The sequence below is a fragment of the Pseudophryne corroboree genome (assembly GCF_028390025.1).
Source record: "Pseudophryne corroboree isolate aPseCor3 chromosome 3 unlocalized genomic scaffold, aPseCor3.hap2 SUPER_3_unloc_26, whole genome shotgun sequence".
Classification (NCBI taxonomy): Eukaryota; Metazoa; Chordata; class Amphibia; order Anura; family Myobatrachidae; genus Pseudophryne; species Pseudophryne corroboree.
The window spans coordinates 426,038-437,140 of record NW_026967515.1 but is presented as its reverse complement, the minus strand read 5'-3'; the positions used below and the strand labels follow the sequence as shown (position 1 = coordinate 437,140).

The 11,103-nt window shown below is 44.4% G+C and overlaps 1 protein-coding gene across 1 annotated transcript; it reads right to left on the bottom strand.

The window, feature by feature from the left end:
- Positions 1-333: 333 nt before the first annotated feature.
- Positions 334-10,633, bottom strand: LOC134983847 (oocyte zinc finger protein XlCOF6.1-like). The gene is made up of 3 exons (XM_063949469.1): positions 10,541-10,633; positions 10,129-10,384; positions 334-5,699 (listed from the first exon to the last, which is right to left on the bottom strand). The coding sequence occupies exons 2-3, from the start codon at positions 10,268-10,270 to the stop codon at positions 4,843-4,845; spliced, it is 999 nt and encodes a 332-aa protein (XP_063805539.1). The 5' UTR covers positions 10,271-10,384; positions 10,541-10,633; the 3' UTR covers positions 334-4,842.
- Positions 10,634-11,103: the final 470 nt, after the last annotated feature.

Here is an 11,103-nt window from a genome sequence, read left to right as displayed (position 1 = left end):
ATTTCACAAAATTATTTTGCTATGTTGTAAATATTCAAATGACTTGATGGTGTGATGTTACAACATATCTATTCAGTCTACAATATGACCTCTAGAGCTTGTCATTGGTATACCATTCACTAAATATAAATGAACCCCCAGGAAATCATCGCTGTTCACAGAATTATAAGGGTAAGTGATTGTAACCGTCTTATCAACAAAAAGCTGAGGAGTTAAAGTGTAGATTGGAAAAAAGTGGCTATGACAGTAAGAGAATTGAGCAAGCACTGGGTGATGTAGAGGTACTGGACAGAAAAACTCTATTAGGTAATGATATAAAACATCAGAAGGAAGGAAATTATGAATGGGCTTTTATTACAAGTTTTAACACACAACATAAGTTACTAGAAAGGTCTTTCAGAAAAAAATTGGAACATCCTGAAAGAGGACCCAATAGTTAAGGATGTAATTCTAGACCACCCTATTTTTATTTATAAAAAAAGCCCCGAATCTGAAAAACTCCTTGGTAAGAAGTTATCTCCCACCAAAAAGGAGAGAGGCAGGATTTTAACAAAAGGGTTTCACCGATGCGGGATTTGCATCGGGTGTAGGGAAATAAAAATGACGGTTCCAAGAAATTAGATTAAATATGCATTAATGGAAAAACTGCCAAAATACATGATTTTATAACTTGTAACGTTAAGAATGTTTTATATTTTATTGAGTGCTCTTGTCATTTATTTTATATTGGCCGTACTACCAGACCACTCAAAGTACGAATAAGCGAACATTGCAGAAATATAAAAATATGGATTGACTACACACGCTCTGTCTAACCACTTTAAAATCCATCACAACAAATCTCTAAAACACATCATTAGATTTGCGGGTTTTAAATTAATTAAATGCTCCAACAGACAAAGGGATATTATGTCGATTTTAGCTAAAAATGAAATGCAGGTTATATATGAACTTAATACACTACACCCATCTGGACTGAGTAATGATTTTGAATTGAAATGTTTTTTTAGAATTTTTTAATAAAATGTATTTTTATGCATTTATTTCTGGATATTTATGTATGTCTTTTAAATTCTAGCCTATCTGGACAGAAGCCAAGAAGAAACTCTCTTACAGTCCCCTATGTTTTCATTTTGATATTGGACGTATGATTTACGAGGACTGATATGATTGTGAAGAGGCACTTCTGGGTTTGGTTGGCAATCCTGCTCCCAGAATGGTTGGCGGAAGCAGGGATCGTCTAAACCACAGCACTTCTGGCCTTGGTTGGCGCAACAAGGCGGTCGGAAGTGAACAGCCGGGATCATCCGGCCTCAGTTCACCACGGAAGCCGGTGCCCGAGACTTCCGGTTGGCGAACATGCACTAGGCAGGTTGGCGGAAGCGGGGACTAGACATCACCAATAAGAGAAAGAAATAGTCCTTTTGATAGATGCGATTGGCCTCCACAGCTTTCCCGGAAGTGACACGACGCAATCATGATCAGCCCCTTAATATGATTGGAGGAGATTGTAACTATGGGAACACACAGCTGTTCAAAATAATTGCACAAAAACGAGGATTGGTTGAACATGTTTAAATTCTCTATCATCAGACTGCCCCTCATCTCACCTTGAAAAAGACCTGCAGCAAAGCAGGTGGAAATGCGTTAGTTATTGAGGGATCAGCAGTGGACCTTGCAGCTTCTGTGGTACATTTGGGTTGCAGACTTTTGCCAAGAACGGAGTCCGGTCAGCTTATCCGGAGAGGCCATTGGACATTTTAAGAACTTGTTTGAGAACTATTTCATTGGTTCTCTGACCTGCTGGTAATTTTTCTGACTCCCCTCATACAGAGACTGTGCTAGTCCTTTCTTGTTATATTTGCATATCTATGTCATGTTTGTATGTCAGTATTAAAGTGTTGTTACTGTGCTACACATGATATTTCTTTCTCTTTTTCACATGTGAACCTGTGAATTGAAAAATATTAATTGAGGAAAAATTACTCCTGGCTATCTATTTTCAAGATAAGAAATTATTTTATTGCTTCACCTTGTTCACTATTATGCTGGATTTGTAATTTCACTTAGTCACTCTAATAAGTTACTCTCATCATTAGCGCCTGAGGTGATACATCCCCACCAGCCATATATACCCTTGTTACTTTGGCGTTATCTGGAGAAAGACTCCGCGGGGTTTGTTTTACCTCTGGGCTGCTTCATTTTTGGTTTGTTGCGCGATTCCAGATTGTCCAATTAGAACATTCCTATATTGTATGCAGTATAGTATAGATATTGCCAGTCTGTACACCGTCATTCCCAGTGAGGCTGGTATATGCGCTGTACGAAAATTACTGACAGGCAACCCGTTATATGTTGGTCCAGATATTAAGTTTGTACTAGATCTTCTAACTATGACGCTAACATATAATTATTTTGTTTTCGATGGCAGGTTTTACCTGCGGACAGCAGGTTGTGCAATGGGGTCCCCTGTGGCCCCGTCATATGCAAATGCTTACATGTTCTCTGCAGAGCAAGATATCTTTTTCAGGGACAGGTCTGTCTCGGAATCCACCATCATGTACGTACGGTACATAGATAACGTGTTTGTCATTTGGTCACAGTCAGAGATGTTCCGGGAATTTATGAATTTTCATAACTCTACGGAACATCCAATCAAATTTACCTTTAATATCAGCAAAGAGTGTGTCAATTTCCTTGATGTACTAGTACAGTGTAAGAAGGGCATTTTGTCCACCGACCTGTATCACAAAAACACTGACAGCAATACGCTGCTTCACTTTGAAAGTTTTCACCCCCTCTCATGCAAATTGGGTTTACCCTATTCTCAGTTCCTGCGGGCGGTGAGGATTTGCAGTGATAAATCCAAAGCTACCATACAAATTGACAACATGATTAGCAAATTTAGACAGAGGGGATACCCTCTTGAAACGTTTTTGCGCTAAGAACAAAGCTCTCAATATGAATCGGGATACTTTATTGGCCAAAAAGAGAAAAAAATTGGCAGCACCCGGTTTCCATGGGTTAATCACTATAATGTTAACAGTAGGGCAATTGCCAAAACTACCAAATCCCTGTGGCCCATGGTAGAGACTGACAAGGATCTGAATCTTATGGGAACAACCATCATGCCCACATACACGAGAAGTTGTAATTTACATGACTGGCTAGTCAGATCTGATGTGACTGGTCTGCACTCCAAACAGAGTGAACAAAACATCTTTTTGTCTTTACAAAAAGGTTACTTTAGATGCCTTGATTGCACTACATGTAGATCTCTCCTTAATGGGAGCACGTTGAGGCATCCGTTCAGTGGAAGAAAATACATCATTAAGCATAGGGTCACGTGCACTACTAGATTTATTATATATCTTATCAGCTGCCCATGCGGATTGCATTATGTCGGTGTAACCGACTGTACACTAAGGGAACGTATGGCTAATCACAAATTGGCCATTCGAAAGGCCATACAAAGTGGGACTAGTGACCAGCCGGTCGCTCTGCACTTTGCCCTAGCCAAACATAACATCGCCTGTTTAAAATATATCATTATAGATCACAAACCTGCGAATCTGAGAGGTGTGAATAGATCACTTTATTGCAGAAAGAATCCAGATGGATTCAAGAGCTGCAAACTCTTTCTCCCAAAGGCCTTAACGAGTCTCTTGGTCTTCATTGCTTTTTATAATGATGTATAGATGTGGTCAGCAACCTTTATATTCATAATCATCTAGAAGTGTGTATCTACATATGTGATCTGTATTTATTACATGGCATCTGTACTTGTTCCTGGTTTGTTTAAATTGTTTTGTGTATAACAATTCTTGTTTCTATGTTTCAGTTTGTATCTATTATGAAATCTCCGGTAGGCGGGCGGCATGAAGACGTCATCTGTGGGCGTCAGAACGCTGCAACCACGCCGAAATTCATTGCACATGAGGGGGTATATAAGGAATGTCTGTTTGTATTTTCTGTGACCTGAGTGCCGCCCATTGCTTTGTATGTTTGTCCCGTCGCTGCATGGGTACCGGACTTTAACTCATGTCGTGGGAGTGCTGCCACAAATTGACTTATATATATAATTGTGCCCAAGGCTGATTATTGCATCTACAACAGATATAGGGGCTTATGTGACAGCCTGTGAGATACAGATGTGGGGCGACACTGGCACAGCTGCCCATATGTAAAGTGGCACTCATTATTTGGCAGAGCGGAGGTGTAGCAGGAACATGACAATCAGACCGTATCCCTATCATTAGGTAATAAGCGCTCACCCCGTCACCTCCAGGATGGTACTCCCTCACTCCTCTGGGCAATCCAGTTCCAGAAACTACTACTCATGCTAGAAAGTGACTCCCCTCCCCTCACACAATGACAGCAGGAGATCTTACAGAACAGGTAACAGGGAAACAACAGAAACATAAAACTACAGGTATAAGATGTAATGTAACACAAGTGATAGATGTGAGAGGTCACATAGAGCCGGGATCAGGATACGTTGTGTAATGAGAGGTCAGAGAGAAAGCTTCCCCCATGTTGGTTGGTAACGCCTTGCCCTTTGTAGGTGTGACTTCTCTCATGTCTAACAAGATTTGATTTTTGTATAAAACATTTCCCACACTCAGAACATGTAAATGGTTTCTCACCTGTGTGTATTCTCCCATGTGTAACAAGTTCTGATTTCTGTACAAAACATTTCCCACACTCAGAACATGGAAATGGCTTCTCACCTGTGTGACGTCTCTCATGTCTAACAAGTTGTGACTTAACTAAAAAACATTTCCCACACTCAGAACATGGAAATGGTTCTTCACCTGTATGACTTCTCTCATGTCTAACAAGTTATGACTTATGTATAAAACATTTCCCACACTCAGAACATGGAAATGGCTTCTCACCTGTGTGACTTCTGTGATGTGTAACAAGATATGATTTCTGTACAAAACATTTCCCACACTCAGTACATTGAAATGGTTTCTCACCTGTGTGTTTTCTCTCATGCATAACAAGATGTGATTTCTCTAGAAAACATTTCCCACACTCAGAACATGGAAATGGTTTCTCACCTGTATGACTTCTTCTCTCATGTCTAACAAGATGTGACTTATCTATAAAACATTTCCCACACTCAGAACATGGAAATGGCCTATCACCTGTATGGATTTTCACATGTCTAAGAAGATGTGATTTCAGTGTAAAACATTTCCCACACTCGGAACATGGAAATGGTTTCTCACCTGTGTGACTTCTCTCATGTATAACAAGAGCTGATTTTTGTATAAAACATTTTCCACACTCAGAACATGGAAATGGCTTCTCTCCTGTGTGACTTCTCTCATGTCTTACAAGAAGTGATTTGTATGTAAAACATTTCCCACACTCAGAACATGGAAATGGCCTCTGCCCTGCCTTAGCTGGCTGATGGGTAATAAGTTTTGTGTTATGTGTAAAACATTTGGCATCTATAGAACATGGAAACACTGTATCTACTCTCAGAGCTGTAACAGATGCACCAATATCAGAGTGATCAGGAGAATATTTCCCAGGATCAGAGGGATCAGCTGATAGAGCTGGATGTATAATTGGGGTAATGGGATTCGCTCCTGGAGAATCCTGTCTACTGTCATTATCTTTTATGTCACAATCCGGGGATAACTTTAGATGTCCTTCTGAGATATTCCTGCTTGTGTGTCCATCTGCTGGAAATAAAATACATTATGAAAATGTGACATTTTCCTGTAACATTAATCTTATAATGAAAAATGTCTGTTTACTATAAAATGAGTAGACGAGACCCAGGGTGTTACAGTGTATAATATATAATTATATAAGTGACATTATTACATGTAAGCATTGCGGTTATGTTTATTATTTTTTTAAACTAGGACGATTGGACTGGAGTATAACTAACACTGAGAGATCACATGGGATTACTACAGGTGACATGAGCTGCTGCCATAATGTCTACTTGAAGAAGCCCAAATCTTTCTATCAGTAGCTGGAAGACTTCCTGATGTAGGGACCAGTCCCTTGGAACATCCTGCCTCAGTCTCAGCTATTCGGCCACTGTATACTCCTAGCCTGATACATGGAACGCGTGAGGTGACTCTCTCTACACAATATATCATCTTTCCCACCTCTGCCATAATCCCATTGCTTTCCTGGCACACCCACTGTCTGAGTATACTCGGAGATGCTTCTCCAGTAACTACTGATGGAAACATTGATCTACTGTCCATGCTGCTCTGATGTACATTACATTTATGTGACACATCTCTTCCCGTGACTATATACCTTATACTATCGTCCTGTAACACACAGTGACATGATGTGCGGGGGAGAGCAGGAGTATAATAGGGGCTGATGGTTCCGGATGTATGAGATACACCAGAGAGTGTGGGGAGGAGACTGGTCAGATCTCTGGGCTGGTAACACATAGTGACATGATGTGAGGGGGAGAGCAGGAGTATAATAGAGACTGATGTCTACTGATGTATGAGATACACCAGAGAGTGTGGGAAGGAGACTGGTCAGATATCTGGGCTGGTAACACACAGTGACATGATGTGAGGGGGAGAGCAGGAGTATAATAGAGACTGATGTCTACTGATGTATGGGATACACCAGAGAGTGTGGGAAGGAGACTGGTCAGATATCTGGGCTGGTAACACACAGTGACATGATGTGAGGGGAGAGCAGGAGTATAATAGGGGCTGATGGCTCCTGATATATGAGATACACCAGAGAGTGTGGGGAGGAGACTGGTCAGATCTCTGGGCTGGTAACACATAGTGACATGATGTGAGGGGGAGAGCAGGAGTATAATAGGGGCTGATGTCTCCTGATGTATAAGATACACCAGAGAGTGTGGGGAGACTGGTCAGATCTCTGGGCTGGTAACACAGTGACATGATATGAGGGGGAGAGCAGGGCTGCTGGCTCCTGATGTATGAGATACACCAGAGCGTGTGGGGAGGAGACTGGTCAGATATCTGGGCTGGTAACACACAGTGACATGATGTGAGGGGGAGAGCAGGAGTATAATAGGGGCTGATGGCTTCTCATGTATGAGGTACACCAGAGAGTGTGGGGAGGAGACTGGTCAGATCTCTGGGCTGGTAACACACAGTGACATGATGTGAGGGAGGAGCAGGAGTATAATAGGGTATGATGGCTCCTGATGTATGAGATACACCAGAGAGTGTGGGAAGGAGACTGGTCAGATCTCTGGGCTGGTAACACACAGTGACATGATGTGAGGAGGAGAGCAGGAGTATAATAGGGGCTGATGGCTCCTGATGTATGGGATACACCAGAGAGTATGGGGAGGAGACTGGTCATATCTCTGGGCTGGTAACACACAGTGACACGATGTGAGGGGGAGAGCAGGAGTATAATAGAGGCCGATGTCTCCTGATGTATGAGATACACCAGATAGTGTGGGGAGGAGACTGGTCAGATCTCTGGGCTGGTAACACACAGTGACATAATGTGAGGGGAGAGCAGGAGTATAATAGGGGCTGATGGCGCCTGATGTATGAGATACACCAGAGAGAGTGGGGAGTAGACTGGTCAGATCTCTGGGCTGGTAACACACAGTGACATGATGTGAGGGGAGAGCAGGAGTATAATAGGGGCTGATGTCTCCTGATGTATGAGATACACCAGAGAGTGTGGGGAGGAGACTGGTCAGATCTCTGGGCTGGTAACACAGTAACATGATGTGAGGGGGAGAGCAGGAGTATAATAGAGGCTGATGGCTCCTGATGTATGAGATACACCAGAGAGTGTGGGGAGGAGACTGGTCAGATCTCTGGGCTGGTGACACACAGTGACATAATGTGAGGGGAGAGCAGGAGTATAATAGGGGCTGATGGCGCCTGATGTATGAGATACACCAGAGAGTGTGGGGAAGTGACTGGTCAGATCTCTGGGCTGGTAACACACACAGTGACATGATGTGAGGTGGAGAGCAGGAGTATAATAGGGGCTGATGGCTTCTGATGTATGGGATACACCAGAGAGTATGGGGAGGAGACTGGTCAGATCTCTGGGCTGGTAACACACAGTGACATGATGTGAGGGGGAGAGCAGGAGTATAATAGGGGCTGATGGCTCCTGATGTATGGGATACACCAGAGAGTATGGGGAGGAGACTGGTCAGATCTCTGGGCTGGTAACACACAGTGACATGATGTGAGGGGGAGAGCAGGAGTATAATAGGGGCTGATGGCTCCTGATGTATGAGATACACCAGAGAGTGTGGGGAGGAGACTGGTCAGATCTGTGGGCTGGTAACACACAGTGACATGATGTGAGGAGGAGAGCAGGAGTATAATAGGGGCTGATGGCTCCTGATGTATGGGATACACCAGAGAGTGTGGGGAGGAGACTGGTCAGATATCTGGGCTGGTAACACACAGTGACATGATGTGAGAGGAGAGCAGGAGTATAATAGGGGCTGATGGCTCCTGATGTATGGGATACACCAGAGAGTATGGGGAGGAGACTGGTCAGATCTCTGGGCTGGTAACACACAGTGACATGATGTGAGGGGGAGAGCAGGAGTATAAATAGGGGCTGATGGCTCCTGATGTATGAGATACACCAGAGAGTGTGGGGAGACTGGTCAGATCTCTGGGCTGGTAACACAGTGACATGATATGAGGGGGAGAGCAGGAGTATAATTAGGGCTGCTGGCTCCTGATGTATGAGATACACCAGAGCGTGTGGGGAGGAGACTGGTCAGATATCTGGGCTGGTAACACACAGTGACATGATGTGAGGGGGAGAGTAGGAGTATAATTGGGGCTGCTGGCTCCTGATGTATGAGATACACCAGAGAGTGTGGGGAGGAGACTGGTCAGATCTCTGGGCTGGTAACACATAGTGACATGATGTGAGGGGGAGAGCAGGAGTATAATAGGGGCTGCTGGCCCCTGATGTATGAGATACACCAGAGAGTGTGGGGAGACTGGTCAGATCTCTTGGCTGGTGACACACAGTGACATGATGTGAGGGGGAGAGCAGGAGTATAATAGGGGCTGATGGCTCCTGATGTATGAGATACACCAGAGAGTGTGGGGAGGAGACTGGTCAGATCTCTGGGCTGGTAACACACAGTAACATGATGTGAGGGGGAGAGCAGGTGTATAATAAGGGCTGATGGCTCCTGATGTATGATATACACCAGAGAGTGTGAGGAGGAGACTGGTCAGATCTCTGGGCGGGTAACACACAGTGACATGATGTGAGGGGGAGAGCAGGAGTATAATAGGGTCTGATGACTCCTGATGTATGAGATATACCAGAGAGTGTGGGGAGGAGACTGGTCACATCTCTGGGCTGGTAACACATAGTGACATGATGTGAGGGGGAGAGCAGGAGTATAATAGGGGCTGCTGGCCCCTGATGTATGAGATACACCAGAGAGTGTGGGGAGACTGGTCAGATCTCTTGGCTGGTGACACACAGTGACATGATGTGAGGGGGAGAGCAGGAGTATAATAGGGGCTGATGGCTCCTGATGTATGAGATACACCAGAGAGTGTGGGGAGGAGACTGGTCAGATCTCTGGGCTGGTAACACACAGTAATATGATGTGAGGGGGAGAGCAGGAGTATAATAGGGGCTGATGGGTCCTGATGTATGAGATACACCAGAGAGTGTGGGGAGGAGACTGGTCAGATCTCTGGGCAGGTATCACACATTGACATGAAGTGAGGGGGGAGTGCAGGAGTATAATAGGGGCTGATGGCTCCTGATGTATGAGAAACACCAGAGAGTGTGGGGAGGAGACTGGTCAGATCTCTGGGCTGGTAACACAGTGACATGATGTTAGGGGGAGAGCAGGAGTATAATTGGGGCTGATGGCTCCTGATGTATGAGATACACCAGAGTGTGTGGGGAGGAGACTGGTCAGATCTCTGGGCTGGTAACACACAGTGACATGATGTGAGGGGAGAGCTGGAGTATAATAGGGGCTGATGCCTCCTGACTCCCTCACAGGGCAGATACATTTCCCTCATTAGTTGTACTGACAGAGGAGGGTGTAGGATAAGAGATTGTTGTAGTGACTGAGGAAGGAGAATACGTAACTCTGTTCTGTAATAAATGTTTATTACTCACCTGTGCTGATATCTGTAGGGATCTCCTCCTCCTTACACTGCTGATCACCCCTCACATACGTCTCTTCTTCTCCCTCTATATCTTCTGCCTTTATATCAGTCACATACGTCTCTTCTTCTCCCTCTATATCTTCTACCTTCATATCAGTCACATACGTCTCTTCTTCTTCCTCTGTATCTTCTGCCTTTATATCAGTCACATACGTCTCTTCTTCTCCCTCTATATCTTCTGTTTTAATATCAGACAGAAGTTGTACCTAAAAATAAAAAAAACACTATAATGACATTTGCATACAGTCAGATTAAACTGAGGTGAAACATTATAATATCAGTGTATAAGACACACAGCTTCTCTACAGATCATATAGTGATAGTCACTTTGGTATATTGGGGAGACCCTAAATCCCACCTACATGATCCTCCTGTGGGATCCTGTGATTCTCCTCTGTACAATCCTGGGAATACAGAGGACGGGGACATCTCTCTGGGGTATCTCTGTTACTGGGCCCATCTGTAGGAGACACACAGTGACTGAGTACAGTGTATATATGTAAATATCAGATGATGTGTGTATATAGGGGCCCCCATACCTGCTCTCCCCTGTACAATACATGACAGTCTCCTCTTACCCAGTGATGTGAGGGGCCGGTGATTCTCCATCATCACGTCCTTGTACAGACCCCTGTGTTCCTCTATATACTCCTCCTCCTGCATGGAGACTGTCACGATCCGGGTATCTGGACGCCATTACTTACCCTTCAGATGCCTCCTAAGGCGGGCTCAGCGTTCCAGGACCGGATTCCGCTGTTCCTGAGTTTCCACATGCAGAGTGTCAGAGTGGTGTTTTCATCAGCCGCGGCCTCCGCTGTGCCCGCGTGGTTAAATGTGCATCTATCAGCCTGGCGTCTCCTGTCTCCGGTGGCCGGCGCCGCCATTACTGTTTCCCAGACCACATGGATTACAAACCAAACTTCCC

Bases quoted from the DNA above. Each gene is read 5' to 3' on its own strand.
- LOC134983847 (XM_063949469.1), bottom strand. From the start codon at position 10,270: ATGAAGGTAGAAGATATAGAGGGAGAAGAAGAGACGTATGTGACTGAT. The intron at 5,700-10,128 runs GTGAGTAATAAA...TTTTATTTCCAG, and splicing joins CCCTACAGATATCAGCACAG to CAGATGGACACACAAGCAGG.